The following is a 19,995-nucleotide window of genomic DNA, read 5'->3' as shown; positions in this document are numbered from 1 at the left end:
TGATTTTCCTTCTTGAGTCCCTCATTTATTCTTCATTACATAGGATGCAATGGCATTGCTACGTATTTGGACTACTTTGGGTAGATCAAAGTGATCAAACAACATTTATATGCATGGAGAATGATATATATCTTTCCTGTGATGAGGAAGTAGTATTTAAATGGTTTACACAAATTATTATATAGCAGCAGTCTATATGAAATAGTCTGTTCCTCCCCCTCTTTCCCATTCCCCTCTTCTTAACTAAGTCAGATCCAGAGCTCATAGTGACTACTGTTCAGACTTCCTGTAGCAGTTTAAAGGAAATACATGACTTTTTAAATATTGCCATTATGGACCAAAAATGAGTTTTACTTACATATAATGTAGTTTAGTTTTTTTGTGAATTTTAAGAAAATACTTAGGAACAAATTTTTAAACTCCAGTAGCAGTGTAGAAGGTAAAATAATATTTGTGTACTAAAGCAGGGAGAAAAAAAAAGACAAAAAACCCAAGCAATCAAACAGAAATACCAGAAAAGGCAGTAAATAGAAAAAGAATATAAATGTATCAGTAGGAAATGGTGCTTACTCACTGGAGTGCTGGCTGAGAGTTCTTCCTGTACAGCATTGCTCTCTCTTCAACATTGCCAGTAGTAGGGAACGTGTGCCTCTGAGAAACATTCATGAATTCCTTGTCTCTGGGTGCAATTCAAAGGCTTATGAATTGGTCAGTTTTTGTAACTTTATTCTAATAAGGAACCTCAAATAGCCTTTACATTGTAGAATATATGGCTACACTGGCATTTTAGAATAAGGGCAGTTCAACATGAACATAAGAAATATACATCTTTTTCTAATGACCTCATGTTAGTTAATGTCTTGCTTTGATTTCTTTAGTACTAACCTGAATAATTTTAGCTTTTCTTTTCAATTAATTATGCAGGGGTTATCATGCATACCTTCTGGTTCATTTGTTGCTGCATGATACCGGTATAATATAAAGGTAATCTTAAAGCAAGTCAAATGATCCAAAAATTAATATTGATAATTTTCATTCAGTACACACCACAGAGGAATGAATTTACTCCACTGGGTGGACCTAAGAAAACCATACACTCTTAACCATTCTCCATGTTCATGTCATACACATACACAGTGCTGAAAATAAGTAGCTATATATAATCAAAGTATATTTATGTCATACCAAGGGCTTTCTGAGTACCAGCATGATGTGGTATGGCAAAGAAGTGAGTGCAGATTTGGTTACATCCTCTTCACTTTCCCTTGAGGGCTGCTTTCATCTGCAGTATCTAACTAGCTTTGGTTATCCCTCCATCGGAAACCTCATTTTTCCTTTTGCTCACTGTTAATTAACTTAGCTTCAGCTTTCTAGAAAACATGGTCCTTTTCTGGGTTGCAGTATTTTCAGCTAAATGTTGGACTGCTAAGAAAGGAGAAGAAATGGATATGGCCAGGCAGCTAGCTTCCTTTGTCCCATAGTGATACATACCTCTGTATTTTATGTAAAATGAAATTTATTTTGCTAGAATCTTATTTATGATTAAAATGGCCCTTCTCAGACTGGCCTTATAGTAACATATGTCCATTGGGACACATTGTTTTTTATCTTCACTTTGAAAACTGATTTATATGCAGTTATTTAGATTCAGTGAACAGTGATTTTATTCAGTGAGTAATGGTGTAAAAATGTGAACTGTTCATTTAAAACAGTGGTGTTTTGGACCAGTGGGTTTTTATACCACACCTGATTGGTATGCAGTGATTTTCCCAAGATGAGTTCACAGCTGAGGTTTTGCTCAGGATCTGAGGTGTTAGCTTCATTGATTTCCTCTGCCCAGGGGGCCAAAGGATCTGCAGTGGCTGGCTGTGTGGTTACACTCACTGCCTTTGGAATTGTGTCATGCCAGAGTGGCCTATAATCTCATCTGCATGGTGTCCTCTGGGACCATCATAGTCTACATGGGAATTTTTCAACATCCAAATCCTTCTTTTATAATGAGATGTATTTTAAAAGTTCATAGTTTTGAAACATTCATTACCTCTTACAAATATATTGATATCATTTTTTACATTAAAATATGTGCCTTTAACTGTTAATGAAAAGCTTATCTAGTATCATAATCACATTTTCTAGTTCTATGACAGTTGTTTTGGTGGTATTTTCTACTTCCGTTGGTAGATTTTTAATCTATTTTGAAGATTATTCAGTTTTCAGGAATTATTTGTCAAGTAAGGGATCCAGTTGAATGAGGTCATTATAAATTCTAATTTTCTATTAGCTGCTTTTAAAATTATGCTCCTTTCTTTCTTTGGCAAAGCAAGGCATTTCTCATGAATATGTTCATTTTCTTTGTGTTCTACAGCTCTTCCTTCTGTTATCCATTGGACAGACTTACTTTTCCTTCACTAAATAGTCCTGTTTTAAAACTGCCATGCTTTCTATTTAGAACCTTACTTTTTCCTGCCCAAAACTGACCTCTCTCAATACTCCTAACTTGGTCCACCCTGGGGAAGGCACATCCCTATTTATTCCTTCCTTGTAGGTTATGATTATGACAGAATGTGATGATACATTGAAATCTCTGCCCATATAACTTTTTATTATAGCTGTTGATTTAGAGGGACATGGCACATATTGCTTTTCTTCTAATTTTGTATTCTAGTAGATAGTTTTCCAGAAATAGGGTATATTGTGAAAGTTTGCAAACGTTTAGTCCTAAAGAGACTTTGCAAGTTTTGATTTGTTCTTCTAGAATGTTGCTAAAGCTGTTTTTCTCTAGTCATGTTTCTCTGTTATCAATGTAAAAGTTCAACAATGCCATTTAATTTCATGGAAAGTTTGACACAATTTCAAGACCAGAAACAATAAGATAAATAAATACATTGGTACATAGATACATATATAGATATAAAAGATCTTATTCTTCTATTGAAATGTTCTAATTGAAGTCCTTGAACTTGCTGTAAGCATGCCTCAGCTCCACAGGTTCCCTGATGCACCCTGTTAAGGAAGGCCTTTGTCCAGTGATGCAACAGGTGCATTGGTCGCTGGTGCCTGGGAAAGGTAGGAGAGAGAACGTGAATTTGGTGCCTAGAGATTCATCTGTTGACTGTTTTTTGAATTATTAGTTAATGTAAATAATAGCTAAATGCTGAAATATAACTTAACTTTTCCTAAATTACCAGATATAGCAGTGTTATTTGGGGAAAATGCACATTGATATCTGAAAAAAAAAGTGTAAATAGATCTTTAAAATAAACTTTAATAAGTTGGTAGTGTTGTGAATAAATTTACAAAATTAATGAAATTCTGTAAAAGACTAGAGAAAATATGAGGCATATGACACATTTTGGATGAGTGTTTAGTTGACTGAATATGAATTATAGGAAATTTATTATTCTTGATTCCTTGAAATTCAAGAAAAAAATAGTTTACTAAAGAATATGGTGTATGTAAATAATGTATAAATAGTTCATGGACAGACAGTGCCATAGATATATGTAGCAAAGAAGAAAAAATAATATACATGATTAATCATGGCAAGATCAGATAAGAACTGGTACAATAGGCAGCATGTGAGCAAAATTTTGTGTTTCCATGAAGTAAAAAAGAAGGAATGTGAAGTGGACTTTGATGAGAGGGCTCAGGAACTAAGTTAAGAGAATAGGTGAGAGAGCACATCATTTTTGTCTGCTTAAAAATAGTTTGTAACATAGACTTCTCTACCTTCCCTATAATATTAAGAGAATAATTTGGTCTCAGAGTATAAGAAGAGCAGATTAATTCATATTTTAGTGCTATAGAATTAGCTGTGTAGTACATATTGTCATTGGATGTTCTTGCTAGCCATTTTCCTAGGGTACCCAGCATTGCTGGTTGGGGTTACAGTGATGTTGGATAACTGGACTTCATTCTTCATTTAAATAGTCATTACTGAACCCAGGTAGAATTCTTTCCTTAACCTGATTGTTATTTTCCCAATAGCATTTTCTTTATGTAAGGTTATACATGGAAGATTATACAGTCTAACAGGCTGTTATTGATTTTGCATGTTTTTGCCCAAGGCACAAATGCTTTCCCTGAGATGAGCAACTACTTGTCCTGAGATCCATATATCCATTACCTTTTGGGTCATTAACTTTATTGTACAAGAGTTCTTATCCAAATGAGGACCAAGAGGGAGAAGGCCATACATATATTGCACAGTCACTTGTGCCAAAAAAAGTGGACCAAAAACTTCTCCAGCTTTCTTCATTTTATATACTGTTCAGCTGAGTCACAAACACTGGAGCTACTGGAAATATCCATGGTCTTTGTCTGTCAGAAGATGCACTATTTCATAAAGCATTTGAGAGCAACTGACTTAAGTGTCATCATCAACCTGGGAAGATCTATTTGAGTGATTTACCTTGGAAATTATGTTAGACTAGTTTTAAACATATTCTCATTTTCTGTTTTGCTATATACTTGTTTATAATTTAGACTAATATCATAATATTAAGTACTAATATTTATGATTAAATTCTTATGCTTCTAGTGCTTTTTTTTACCATTTTATTTAATTTAATTAACTCTAAACGTGTTTCTAATGAGTTCTGGAAATATTTACCCTACATCTGGAATTGATTGTCATCAAATTATTTCTCTGGCAGTGTCACTATGAAATCAGAAAGCTAAGATCACTACATATTTAATGTAAATGAACTTCCTAAAATTTAAAATTTATTATTTCCAGGGAATCCATTTGGCTAGAATACAAGTAATACAGCAAAGGCAGTGTTAATTCTCTGTTAGTGAAGACCAGGAATCTGAGCTGGACTTTGAACTCCCAGGCAGGAAACTATATCTTGCTCTTTTATATTCCTGGCATGTAGTCCCTTACACATGAAAGGTAGCCAATAAAAGTTTGTTTAACTGTGATTGCATCACTGTGAAATGAATATGGCTGAAGATCAAATAAAGGTACTGTATCCTTTACCTTTGGTCTAGAAGTCTTATACATGTCCATTTTTGTTGCAGCATCCTTTTGCCATTTACCCTGACAGGAGATTAAGGAATATATATTTCAGGCTGCAGAAATGTACTCTGCACTCATTCAGGGAGAAAAGTGCCTCTTCTCCGTCTGGGTCTCTTTCCTCTCGTGTGGATGCTAATTTCAAATCAGTTTCCAGATCTCTTGCCTTCTCACATCTCTTGAGTCTTCCCTTACTTCTGTAACATAAGAAAGTTTACAAATCATTTTGAGAGACTTTTTTTCTTTTCGTGGGTTTTTGCACACCACTCCAGCTTGCTGTGCTCATATCCTTGGGATGTCCAAATTGCTTGTGTGCAGTTTGTTGAAGGTCTGAAGAACCTTGAAAATTTAACTCTCTTCAAAGGGTTTCAAATTTTGCTTACTTCTAATTGTAACTGTGCTGCTAAAAGTCAAAAGCCTGATGGAAAGGAAAAAAGATACTTTGGCATGTTGGTGGGAAAGAATGTCTTTCAGGATTTTTTCATTCTTTCAAATGTTCAGTGTTAGACTCAGCCCTCATCTTGACATTGATATCTCTGTTACATCTTTAGGTTAGTTGTTGATAATCTTCTGGATGAACTTGGAAAGCATTTGAATTTTCTAGAAAATATGATGACTTAATTTGATACTGCATGAAAACATTGTACTATTTTTCTTTTATGTATTATAACTAGCTTTGTTATGAAGAATGTAAAATACAGTAACAAAGAACAAGGAAAATACCTTGTTTTAGAAAGATTTTTTTTTTTGAACTGGGGATACAGACAGTTGTGAGCCTCCATGTGGGTGCTGGGGATTGAACCTGGGTCCTCTGGAATAGCAGTCAGTGCTCTTAACCACTGAGCAATCTCTCCAGCCCTGGGATACATGTCTTTTCATCCCATAATTTATGTATTCCATATTCAACATCTTTTCTAGAAAAAAGAACAGGCCTGTGTTTAGCTGACAAAGTACTTTTTAAAATACTTGGTACCATTTGCAGATGTAACCGTCTTGTTAAATAAGAAACACAGAAACAGTTCCAGAGTTAAAAACCACGAGGTCAGAGCAAGGGTGGAAAACCTTACCCTTTACTGCTTCTGCTGTCCTTCCTCTCCACAAGAGACCTACTTCTGTGTGTCCTGTCTATTTATAGACTTTCTGTTCTGTTTTCTCATTGGTTGTAAACCCAGCCACATGACCTCCTTGTCACTGCCTGTTTGTACAGACCTCCAGTTCTTCTATGGTTGGTATTGAGATTAAAGGTGTGTGTCTCCATGCTGGCTGTATGCTTGAACACACAGAGATCTACCTAGTTCTGCCTCCCAAGTGCTGGGATTAAAGGCGTGCACCACCACCGCCCAGCTTCTGCTCTGGCTTGCTCTGACCCCAAGGCAACTTTATTAACATACAAATAAAATCACATTTCAATACAAATAAAATATCACTATATTTGCCCTTTTCTATTTTAATAAAAAGAAAAAAAAAGGAAAAAGTTATAACTAATGTAAGAAAAACTATATACAAAAGTACAATAACTATATATACTATATATACAAACAATAAATACCTAAACAATGTCTAGTCCATTTGCATTTGACAAATTCAGAGAAAATAATTCCATTATCTATCCTATTTTGGTAAGTCCAAAATGTACCTGATTCACTTTCTATCCTAACTTATATTGCTAACGGAACTGTCTTATAACGTCTTTCAAATTTATACACTTACAGCTCTTAGTGAGTTTTTCTGAAATCTTTAACAAAGATAATTATAACTATAACTAACTGATCTTCAACTCCCTCAGAGACCCAAGAAGGAAATAATACTACCTAATAAAAAATAAAAACAGGAAGTGCATGCAAGCAGCTTCCAAAAAACAAAACAAAAAAAAATGTGAGTTGACAGAAACAGCCAGCTGCCTGGACAGTCACCTGAGGTTTCTCTGCAGTGTTGGGGCATCATCTTCAGCCTATAGGCTTAGCGTATCTGACAGACTCATTTGTGAACTAGGATGTATACAAGGTCAACAGTTTGACCTCACATTTGGTGAGAGCAGTCCATGTACCAGAAACACCTGAATTCCATTAGTGTCATGTCATGATTCAAGATTTTAAATTCTGGAAATTATTGATGTTTTTTCTTCAATTCAGCTGTCCATTTTTCTTGGCTGTGTATATGTGGCTTCATCTCAGCATCCTGTTCTTCTCTGCATCCCTCTATTAAATGCCATTCTACTATTGAGAGGGGTGAGCTTAGTTATTCTTCAAGAATAACTGTTTCATCTGCTGTTCCATTGCACATCAGAAGCCATTGGCCTACTCCCTGTTCACCTGCCTTCGAAGAAAAGGGCACGGTACCTTTTCCAGATTGCAAAGGCCACTCACTTCACCCATTTAATCTCAATGTCCTATCATGATGTATTGCCTGCGCTTGTGGAGATGAGGAAGACAGACTTCCAGTGTTTTGATTAATATCACGCAGCAAGTGGTGGAATTGGACTTTGAGGAAAATCTTTTCCAAAGCATGAAAGCAGTTTTAGTACATGTTTATTTTGAGTTGTGACTTTTATATATTCATTTTTTTCATGTGTGTGTGTGTGTGTGTGTGTGTGTGTGTGTGTGTTGAATGTACTGATGTGTGGCAGTTGGAGATTGACATCTACTGCCTTTTGTTTTGAGAGAAAGGGTCTCTTATTGAGTTTAGAGCTGACCATCTGGGCCAGGCTGACTGCCTCTTCCCCTAGTACTGGGGTCACAGCTGGGGCCTGGCACATCTGACTTTTTCATGGGTGCTGAGGCTCTGCACTCAGTTCCTCATGCTTATGCAGCAAGCACTTTATCCTATGTGATCTACCTACCTCTAACTTCTATATTTAATTGATATCTTTTATTTAGTTAAGTCCTGTTTAACTACATAGGCAATACTCAAAGATCATGTGATGCCTGGAGCTGTTTTTAAAAGATTTTGTATCAAAATATTTGCTATTATTCTCCTTGCTGAATTTTACAATATAAATATTTCAGTTATTTCCAGCCCACCTGACCTAAGCAGAACATTCTTTATATCAGACATGGTAAAATAGAGAGAAAAAGCCCTATTGATGTTGGGGTTGGGAACAACAGAAGTGGCCTCCCCCTTGTCTTCTCTCGCCATCTTTGTGTAGGACTCACTCACAGTCCAGGCATTCTTTCCCTCAGAATGCATGGCTCTGACAAAGGAGGCAGTGTTACTACTTTCTTGCCTGTGCTGGCCCTCTCTCAAGGCTCCCAGTTTGGGGCGGAGAAAGGGCATACTTAGAACTAGCTACTGCAACCCAGTCTGCTCCCAGCCATGAGACATGGAGCTCTGTCTGGAAGAGTCTGATACCCGCAGAACAAAGCCTCAATGAGGGTAGAGGCAGAACTGTGCCTCTCAGCCTTCAGTTAGTCCTTTATTGTTTGGGGAGCAGTTATCTGGGGGTTTAAATGATCTAAAATTAATAGGAGACTCATGTTTATTTTTGTGTATAGAGCTGAACTTTATTCAGTGATGATCTCTCAAAGGTTGAAGAACTAGTTAGATTTTTATATTGTCCCTGATTTCTCAACATCCTTCATGTAAAAGTATTACCTAAAGATACTGAAATTGTTATACTTTGGGTCATCACTTCTGTGTTTTTCAATTTCTATCTTACTTAGTCTCCTGCCACAGAGCTCAGCTATTGCACTCCTCCATGCTGAAAAGCACAGGGCAGAGTAGGTGGGCTAGTTGGAGGACACCATATGCAACTACCAGCATTCTGCTTCCTATGACCAAGTCAAATCATTTGATATGAAACTGATCCAGAGAAAGGAATCTGTCAGCTAGAAAACAAAACACTATCTAGTCATGTTGTGGCATTTTAATGTACAGAATATGGTTATGATAAATGTAAAACACACATATTTTCCTTATTACATTTACTGTAAAAGACTTAGCACTGCAAGGAAAGAGAGAGAGGCGGGGGGGGGGGGGGGAGGGAGAGGGAGAGAGGGGACATCTGGCAATTAAGTTGTGTAGAAATGAAATTATTTTGAAATTATTTACACACACACACACACACATATATAGTTTGGGAACATCTGACATCTGTGTTTCTATGTTCATATAGAATACTTGATTCATTGTTTTGATCATTGGCCTTCGTTTACATTTAGATTATTGGAGAGTTATGCCCCTGTGGTTTAGATTCTCCTGAATCCTTAGGAATGAGTATTAACCTTGGACATAATGATGTTCGAAGCCAAACATCTCTGCTCTGTCCCTGTCATGCCACCTGGTGGTATAAAGTACAATGCTGTGCTGACATCTGAATATAAAGGAATGGATGTGATTTCTAAATGAACATTTTTGATGAAATTAAAATATGTATTCTGTGCATATGTGCATAAATACCTACAATGCACACAAGAAGTAAGGTTGTTAGTGTAATTTTTTACTTTAAAAAGTAATTAAAATATATCAAATGTACAAATAACCTAATTACACAATAAAATATAATGAGAGAAATTGAACCATGCAGATACTTAAAGTACATGATAAAATAACATTGAATAGATTTCAGAATTATCAGGGATGACAGATAAGTGGAGCAGAGTAGAATTTAGAAAGCAACTGAGATGGTGACAGTTTGAATCACTGAAGAGATGGAGTATTCAATGCATAGTACTGAGAAAGCTGACTCATGAGATGATTAAAATAATGGTAGAGACAAGCATGATAGTGTACATGGGAAGGTAAGGGATGATGATTGCTTAATGATAGTCAGGGCTACATGGCTAGTATCAGAGTATCAGGAACTACATAGTAAGATCTTCTCTCGAAACAAATGAATTGCTAGTGATTGAACTCCATGTCATTATTCTAGATGCATGGAAGTTAAATTCTGTTGCTAAATTCTAAATGCATGGAAAGGTGATACACTGATGAATTACTGAAAGGAAATATCACTTGAGTGATAATCTTACAATGGGAAAAGATTGCTGCAAAACCTGGAGGCCACTTAAGTGATTGTATCCTTTCTGAAAAAAAGTTGAAAAAAATTGTAAAACTTTAGTGCTTATGAATTGAACATTAAATAAGTTCTGTAAATGTTTAAAGTTAAATAGACATTCCCTCATCTATTTTACTTCCAACCTAGTTTGAATATCAACTTGAAGCCACACTGCCCCTTTTAAGCCAAGGGAAATGTTATCTACTGAAAATACTGACTACTTTTCATGTAGGTAACCATGCTGATTACAAACTTTTTCTACTTCCTTGCCTGTTAGTGAAAACAAAATAAATATATTCTTACCATGGTTAATAATTGTGATAGGAAAAGGGAGAAAACATAGATGTGTGGGCTTCATTTTACATCATGTGGAATAAAATCTGGAGAAACATTACATAGGGTTCACTAAAACTCTATGACCTTTCATGTTTATGTGAAAGAAAACTTAAATGATACCTTTACTGTAAGGCCACCTGCATCTGAGTAAACATTTTGCAAATCATATTGATACTAAAATTAAGTGTTAAGTGGTAAGTTACCTGAAGCTAAGACATGGAAAGGATGACATGTTTCACTCATTCTCCATGTAGCATTTTTAGCATTGTGTTAGGTATATCTGCCTTAGTGCTGTGTGTAAAATTTAAATTGTGAATAGATTTTTTTTCTCCTTCTTACTTAGGAATCAATAGATATGCTCATATTTTCTGCATGTGAAATAAGGCTTGGTAATGTAGCAAATGATTAATTAGTGGTTTTGATCCTAAGTTGAGACAGTCCCTATTTCTTTTATATACTTACAAATCAAATTTCTTAGAAAATAATGTTTAAGATTTGTGTCTATCCAATCATCACAGTGTCTTTTCTTCACTGGCTACAGGATCTACCATCTTGCCATCAACGCTTTCTGTCTTGCAGTGTTTGAATTCTCTAAGTCATTTGAGATATAAACTGTGGTCCTTCCCTTCTGTCTCTAGGAATGAAATGCCATAAAGCCTCTTTATACAAGTATCATTAAATAAAGAAAAACCATGTAGGTCACGTGGTGTTCTCTTTATATAGGCAAGCTGAGCCATGATACCAGCATGACATGATTCATGTAGTACTCTTTGGCTATGGTCAATGTGCTCTAGAAAGTGGTATGAAACTGTAACCCACATTGACACAAGGCAACAGTCCACTGATACTGAACAGAAAGGCAGGAGCTGTGCAGTGGTCTTGACAGCAGGCTCTGTACCACAAACACTACTACAAAACTAGGTCACACCCTTGTTTTTATGACAGCCTATGGCATACAGTCAGTAGACAGCAGGGTTGTCCTTAAGAGAGTCATACATGCATGCCCTCAAACACACTGGACCTGTTAGTGTTCCCACAGTGAACAGCTTCCATATCTTTGAGAAAGATTCATTCACATGGTTGACCCACCAGTGACATAAGAATTGTGCTTTCCAGAACCCAGCTGCTGGCAGTGGTGCCTATACGGGACTGCTTTCATTTTTAGTACAAATCATCCATCCCAGAAAAAGTCTGAAAGGATTCATTGAGGAATTTAGCTGTAGGGTTTGTCATATGGTCTGTCTGAATCTTTCACTCATATTCTTATATCTCTCTCTAACCATGGTTCAACTATTAGAATGTCTTGACTTTTAAGGTCTTATACTATTAGCTATTGGTTTAATTGAGTTGTTACTAATTGACCTCAAGGAAGACAGACAAACAACATATGCTATTCTAGTTGAACAAGCATTGTCAGAATTATTTTTTCATTTCATTTGTTTTAGGTGTATGAGTGTTTTTCCTACATGTACATGCCTGTTAATGAGCAGAGGTCAGAAGTGAGTGCCATATCCCCAGAAAATACAGCTATGGATAGTTGTAACTTGTGTGTGGGTATTGGGAACTGAACCCAGGTTCTCTGCAAGAGGGGCAAGTGCTCTTAATGGCTAAACAATCTCTCTGCCCCCTGAAATAAGTCTTTTTAAGTAGTTTGCCATTTTTAGTTGAAAATGCCATATACTGTCTTCTTTTGTTTTCTTGTTTAAGGAAATTATCTGAAGATTTTTCAAAGCATATTTTTATACCACTGACTGAACTGTATTGGTCTTCTTAAACTTGCCTTCCATGTTTCTATTCTAGGATCTGCAGAGTTGGGTAAATGGTGCTCAGGAACATGGCTTTGTCCTAGTGTCTTTTGGAGCCGGTGTCAAGTATCTGTCAGAAGACATTGCTTACAAACTGGCTGGAGCTCTCGGGAGATTGCCTCAAAAAGTGATTTGGAGGTAAGATCGTGGCAATTTAGGTTGGTTTTTTTTTTTTTTTGCTGTTGAGTCCTAGTTTCTTCTTATTTAAACTTTACATCCTGGGACACTGACTGGCACATGGAACATTGAGTCACTGGCTAGATCAGATGACCTTGAGGTTTCATTTTGTTTCTAATGCATTGAAATCAGTAATTAATTCATAAAGGTCTTTGATAATAAATAACTACATAGAAAGAATATATGATGTGGAATGAGATGGTGTATGTTGGATACAGTTTTATTTCTCCTTCAGATTAAGCCCTCATTTTTTTCTTATTTTAAAAATTTAGTTGTAATTTCATGCCTGACTATATTTCTTCAGATCAGTTTGGAATAAGGTAGATAATGATGTATGAGTAAATAATTTAAATACTTCATTAATTTGGGTACTTTGCACTCTCACTGTGTTCTCTCACCTTTATTGGTATTTCCAGACTTAATATGAGAGACTGAGCTTCTGAAAATCTCATTAAATTATCATATAATTAATACTGGTTAAGATAGACTCTAAGATATGTCTCAGCTTCCTAAAGGCACTTCAGCAGGGTGTCAGACCTACATATTTTGTTGAACATGCATTTGTTTGCATTTACCACTATTTTGGAGGTCTGGGGATATTGTAGTGAACACAACTCCACAATAAGGAAAAAGGATCTCCCAAGCCATTATATATGCATTATATATATATATATATATATATATATATATATATATATATATATATATATGAATTGTCTAGGTTTTTACTTTCATAACATTGTATGAGGCTGGTCTAGGAAGTGCTCACTATGTTCTGAGCAGAACCTTCCCCTTCTGACTGTCTTTCCATTGAGATTTCTCCATCTATGCTTTATTGAGGACAGTTCTGTTTGTTAACATCAGACTCTTGTCATCCTCTTAGTTCTGAGACACGTTTGAGGTTCATCACATAGGAAACAGCCTAGCTATGTGCTTTGCTCTGCCAATCTCTCTGGTGCCAACATATTGAAGCATACTTCCCGCTGTCTTTCAGTGTTGGCACTGGGTGGGAAGGATGGTGGCTAGTGACAGCCCAGTGGTGGTTATTTCTCTTCTCCCTGGGTACTTGAATGGAATTAAATTCAGCAAACATTCATTTGGGTTCCCCCATCTCTTATGTATGTCTCTTAGAAAAGCAAATGGAAAACAGACTATGAGAAAATTCTGTCTTATCTGTCTTTCTGTGGAATATTTTATTATATTTGGAATATTATAGAATATTTTATTATAAAGAAAGTGAAGCACATTTTTATTGATACTAAACCAAAATTTCAATAATTTATCATGTAATGTAACACTTGGAAGTCTACCAAATTAACCCATGTCCTAAGTCTTCATTTTGGAAAGACCCATTGTCTGGTATTCATTTTAGGTTTTCTGGAACTAAACCAAAGAATCTAGGAAACAACACTAAGCTCATAGAATGGTTGCCGCAAAATGACCTGCTTGGTAAGTCAGTGGCTGCACTTACTTAACTGATATGTAAACGTGATGTTAGTTCTTAAATGGTTCAGAAAATGTGTGCATGGATTCTGTTGGGCTCAATTCTTAATCTAGTACTTCAATCCTTAAAATTCAGACCAGAGATTAAGAATTTTATGTGTTGGAAAATCATTGGTAAAATGTAACCACTGGAATCTGTAATTAAAAAAATTTAAGCAATCATCCAATTTTAGTTTTCCATAAAATACACATTAAATTGTATAAGTTATTAGTAGTAAATAAGGCTATATTTGATTAGGTCAATTGGTAAAAGTAGTAAAATTTAAACAAAAAAAGCACAAATTGATGTTATGATCATTTACAGATTATGTAAGCCTTAGGTAATTGGGAGTTATTTAATTATGTGAAACCAAAGAAAAGCAAAAACCAGGAAAATAATTGATTTAAGTTTAATTTGATCAGTTGCTTTAATTCTTCATAAATTACTAAGAGTTTTAACAACATCTGCTTTAAATTTTTATTTGTTGTGATTTTAGTCTTCAACACAAAATTAAAATAATATTATGTGCTTATCTTTGAAGTATGCCTAGGTATAAATTATTTTACTTTGTTTAATGAGTATAGACAGTAAAATGAACAATTTTATTCATTAAATTTATAGAGATACCCAGTGCACTATCATTCCCTTAATGTGTATTAAGGAAATAATAAGAAAGCTGTTGATCTCAGCAGCATTAGACACTATTTATATAATAATATTAATGCCAAATATAAAATAAAATGAAGTTTTAAAATTATTAATCTTAAGACACTAGCAACAATCTTAAAATGCTTTAAAATTAAAATTTAAGATTATACTTATTTTAAAATACGCTTTCTAGATGCTACAATGGCCCTACAAGTCAGACATTTTATTTTATTTACCATTCTTGTTGTTTTTAAAGATAGTCTGTCATGTAACCCAATTTTTTATTGCAGTCAGCTATGTAGCTTTGAAGTCTTGCTTCTACATCCTAAGTGCTGGAATTTTAGGAATAGTTAATTGTGTGTGTGTGTGTGTGTGTGTGTGTTTGTGTGTATGTGTGTATTGAACCCAGGTGTGTGTGTGTGTGTGTGTGTGTGTGTGTGTGTGTGTGTGTGTGTGTGTATTGAACCCAGGACCTCACACATGATCAGCAAGCACTATTGGCAATGCGCTGCACCATCACACTATATCTTCAGGCCACAGAACAGGCCATTTCAATTTTTCAATATAAAATGGTAAATAGCTTTTATACATGGGTCCTTTCTACCTAGCTCATTCTAAATGTAGTAAATGAAACAGAGCAAAAATAAACACAAGAATTTTCTTTTCCCAGTACTTTTTGTCTTTATTTTCCTGTCTGTTATTGTGATCCCTGAATTCCTCCAAGGTAGGAAAAAAAAAAAAAAAAAAAGAATCCCATAGAAATTTGGCCATCAGCTAGCTCAGTACAACAATATGACGCTTTCACCTAGAAACATTTGAGTTTTAAATGTGGGACTATAGTTAAGTGCAGCTGTTTAGTGGTCTGTGAGGAAGACCTCTTCAAGGCTCCACCAGGTTCTTCTTGTCTCAGTATTCTGCCTTTTCCAACATTAGTGCTTTGCTATTACTCTAAGCATCACCTCTGCAGGGTTGTGATGACTTCCATAATCAAAGACTCATCCTGGACAAAATGTAGGCACCAAATCACTGTCCTCTCCCTTACCCCACAGAGTCCCCTTTTCTTCAGATGCCAGCTCTACTCGATTTTTCAATGCTGGACTTGGTAGTACAGGTTTTGTTAAAATAAGGAGTTCTGCTGCCAAGAAATACTTTTCAACCTGATCCTTTATTTAATCTGAGATCAGGGTAGACACTATACAACACAGATGTACTGAGAGCTCATTGATACTGCAGTTCATACGCAGTTCTGTACCTGGTAAGATTAGTATTTCTGCAATCAATAATTATTGCCAAAAATACATTACCTAAGCACACTATTTTTCTTGCACTTCTTATGAAAGATTTTCATTCCTCTGATTAAATACAGGCCACTTACCTAGGAGGCATACCTCATTAAAATTTTAACAAGCTAGCCTTTCCACTTCCATGATAGCTACATATTATATGATATGATATATATCTCTTACAGTTGATTCCCTCATTGACTTTCTCCTTATTGTCAGCAATTAGTGTGTGTTGCTAATTATGTGATAGTTGTGTTTGAGAGAATGTTGTCATATATTTCATGATTAATGTTATATGTTTAAATTACTAAAGAGGACTTTCAGTTGATATATGTAACAAACATTTTAACTGATATAAAGAATGGATCAATGAAATTGCCACAATTCACTTTCTAAAATGTATGTTTACTATATAGTGTTAAGGTCTGGATAAATCTAGAGTAGTAATCTAAGTTGTTTCCTTTTTATCTTTTAGGTCATTCAAACATCAAAGCCTTCCTAAGCCATGGTGGTTTGAACAGTATTTTTGAAACTATGTATCATGGTGTCCCTGTAGTGGGAATTCCACTTTTTGGAGACCATTATGATACTATGACTCGAGTACAGGCAAAAGGCATGGGGATCTTGTTAGAATGGAAAACAGTTACTGAAGGAGAGTTGTATGATGCGCTGGTGAAGGTTATCAATAATCCAAGGTAAGGCTTCAGCTAATATAAGGCAGGTGACATTATATATATACACGTTTATCACATACTTACATATATACACTTAGACACATTTATTTACACAGTATATTGGCAGGAAGTTGTCTCTAAGTCCACCATGGAGATATCCCTTACACTAATTACTGTTCTATGTGTTTTCTAAAAATTTGAAGTTAAATTTATCAGCCATTTAGTCATCCAGGTTGTAACCCTGAGGTTTTTGCTGCCATGATTTGTCAGAAAAACTAAGGGGGGCTCTTGTCAGATCTCTCCAGTGTGTCCGATGTGTGTTGTTTATATTCACTTGTGTCCTTGGTGCTCATTGCACTAGTTATATTTGACATGGCTGTGACCAAACACTTGAGATGATGTGGCCTGGAGGAGGAAGAATTTATTTCGGTCTGTGGGTGGAAGGTATATCCTGCTGACCCAGGGAAGGCCTGATGGCAGGAATAACTCCCAGCTGTGGTCACATGAGCTTCCTCACATCCTGATAGGAAAGCAGAGAGTGGAGAATACTGGCACTGTTCTGGCTTTCTTTTTCCTCACTCTGAGTCCCCAGCCGTAGGACAATGATATTGTATTCCTATTTTCCCTCCTCAGTTCTCTTCTGGGACTGTTCTCACACACATACTCAAAAATATGTTTCTCAGGGACTTCCAAACCCACTCAAGTTGACAGTGATCAGCCATCACCCTGGCAGTTTCCTTGTATTGGGATTTTTGCTAGTCTCACTATAGAAATGAGGCACTTGAAGCTCAAAGAGCTCCAGTAATTTGCCTATGGCTACACAGCTATTCAAATATGAACTGAAGACAGGATTAGCTGACTCCTAAGCAGAGCTCTTCATCCTGCCCTCCAATCACGTGCTGCTGCCTTTCCCAGCACTAGCCATTGCTGCGATGTGTTTGCTCATGTGAATGATGAATTAGAATCTTTATTTTGCCTTTTAAATTCTTGATGTGTCCTGAGTTAACCCACTTCACAAATAAGTCTTAGTGGGCAGCTGCCCTGAGTAGTTTTAAACAAAGCAGCGATTTTCTTCATTTGAAGACATGATGTTTAGTTTATCGTGTGCTTCAGATGACATTAAGTAGCTGAGGAGAATAATTTCTGGTTTTACCTGGGGGAGATGGCTAAATTGTGGGTTGAGTATTGTTGCAATATCCTAAGGAATGCCACATAAGAAAATGTTTTCTTAAAAACCATTATTTGAAGCTTACTTACAATTTTTTTTAATCATCCTAGGTTCATTATGCTCCTTTTTCTTAGGCTCAGAGATGGCACTCATCTGTGGCCCCTTAAAATAAATGCCTCGGTCACAAATGTGGCACTTGGAGCAGTATGCTCTGTGCCTCAGGCACCTGCATATTACCCCTTCTATAATCTGTAGTTTTCCTTGTTAGACATCATGAATTTCAAGATATGCTATTAGGAAAATATTTTCATACAGGCCTGCAAAATATGAAGGAAGGATTTGGTGTAGGAAGGTTGGAGAGCTGTGAACATTGGGTCACTATATAGAAACATTTACAGAAAGTGGTTTGGCAAGGTAGTTTGTGTTTTTTTTGTGGCACTGAAGTTTGAATCCAGGGGCCTGCACATGCCGGGTAAGCACTCTTCCATGAGCTGTATTCCCAGTTCAGCTTAACAGTGTTCCCTGAGGTGTGAGTCAACATGAATTAGAAAAAGATTAGGCTGTACTTGTTACATTGCAAAGGAATCTTAACTCAGAATCTTGAAGTATATAATAGGTAGAAAAATGCCTTACATAATATAGAAATAGCAACGATAGGTGCCATAAATGTGCCTTTCCCTAAAAGTCAGTATGCAAACTGGAGCAAATTACTTCAGATGTATGGCGAGTGTTCCACATTTATGGTGAAATCATTATTTAAAAGGCTAATTATCCTCATTAACACTATAGTCAAAATAGTCTAGCTAAAGGCAAGTAACTACTCTTGCTAGAGAAAGTTTTGTTGTTTGGGGTTAATTTAAAAAAAAAAATAATAAAACCTACATGATATTATTACAGTCCTGCTTCCTTTACCTGGTCCCTTGGTTTTGCTTAATGAAAACCCACTACTTTGTGTGGAAGAATCCCTTTAAGTCTGGAAACACTATCATTCTAGAGAAAGCAATAAACAAAGGTGAACTGATCTTTATAATTTCAGTTATCTAACACAAAGTCAGCTTTTACTGTGAGATAGTTTTTCATAAATTCATGAAATATAATGTGGTTTTATTACTTTCAAGAAGGATAAATATCTAGGATAGTCTTCATTTTTCTGTTTGAAGGATAATTGTTTACCCAATGCGTATATGTACACACACACACACACACACACACACACACACACACACACACACACGTATGTATGTATGTATTTGTAAAATAGAGTAAGAGAAAATCCATTTTCTTTTGCCATCAACTAGAAAGCATGATACAATGTAAAGCAAGATGTGGATGGGCTCTCGATATTTGGGTTAAAATTTTAGATCATTTACATCTAGATTCATTATTGAGGAAATCCTGATAGCAGAGTAAATGTACCTTTAAAAGCTACATCCTCCCATAGCATTGATATGAAAAGGCCTAAAAGTGATTGTCTTGGCTTGCTTCCTACCTCAGTCCTAAATTCCTATTCATTTCTCTGATTTGTGGCCATGCCTATTAAAAGTAAAATATGTAGGGGTATAGCTACATCACAAAAGGAACATCACATCAACTCATGCGGCACTGTCACCATTTAGTTAGGCAATAACATCTTAGAGCTCCTCCCACTCTCTGGATCCTCCTTCATTCCATCCCATACTGGACACTATAGCTAGTGCTCTGCACCTTGAGGTGCTTACTATTCATAGGATCTGCCATAGTCTGGCAGGTTGCAAGAATTACAGTTGCTTCTGACTTCTCCACTGACTTTCACAGTGAATCCAGGATCTTGCCGATTCCTACCAATTCTTTCACTCTACCATTTCCCGCATCTGGTTGGGCCTACTCTCACCTTTTACTGCTCATGTGGTCTTTTTCATATACCTCTGACCATCACTGTCTTCTTCTCTAGTATACTAGCCATTTCTATGTCTAATGGCTATTTGGTTCTATGATTTAAGCTACATAATTTATCATTCGGTACAGGCTTGAGAAATTTGACCAGATATCCCTTGTTTTGCATACTAATTGTGAATGGATTTACCCTCGGAATGCACCTGTTCTCCACGCTTTCTTATTCTTCACATTCCTCCTTTAGCATGCCAGGTCTTCACACATGCCCAAGATTTTGCTCCTTGGTAAGGCACTAAGCCATATCCTCTGTCATATTTTTATTTTCTTGAAGTAGAACTTATTTCCTTTGTCTAAGCAGTATAATCTTCTGTCAGGGCCCTATACTCAAAAAGACTGTCAGAGTGTCCCATGAATGTATAATTATGCAATTTAAATTAAAATAAAATGTTTACATTTTATCACTTTACCTGTTTTTAACTAACCACTTAAGAAAGGTTTTATAGTCATATACATGCTTGCCTACATTCATGTTTATATTA

At 36.0% G+C, this 19,995-nt stretch overlaps 1 protein-coding gene across 5 annotated transcripts in view; it reads left to right on the top strand.

The window, feature by feature from the left end:
• Ugt8 (UDP glycosyltransferase 8) overlaps positions 1-19,995 on the top strand; it is a 68,616-nt gene that overhangs the window by 45,917 nt on the left and 2,704 nt on the right. For all 5 annotated transcript variants that reach the window (XM_036190223.1, XM_036190222.1, XM_036190224.1 and 2 more), the window contains exons 3-5: positions 12,147-12,289; positions 13,701-13,777; positions 16,218-16,437. In XM_036190223.1, the coding sequence (XP_036046116.1) occupies positions 12,147-12,289; positions 13,701-13,777; positions 16,218-16,437 (440 nt within the window). The remainder of the gene's footprint in view (positions 1-12,146; positions 12,290-13,700; positions 13,778-16,217; positions 16,438-19,995) is intronic.

The sequence above is a fragment of the Onychomys torridus genome, chromosome 6 (assembly GCF_903995425.1).
Source record: "Onychomys torridus chromosome 6, mOncTor1.1, whole genome shotgun sequence".
Lineage (NCBI taxonomy): Eukaryota > Metazoa > Chordata > Mammalia > Rodentia > Cricetidae > Onychomys > Onychomys torridus.
The sequence above is the reverse complement of the archived record's forward strand: the minus strand, read 5'-3'. Positions and strand labels throughout refer to the sequence as shown.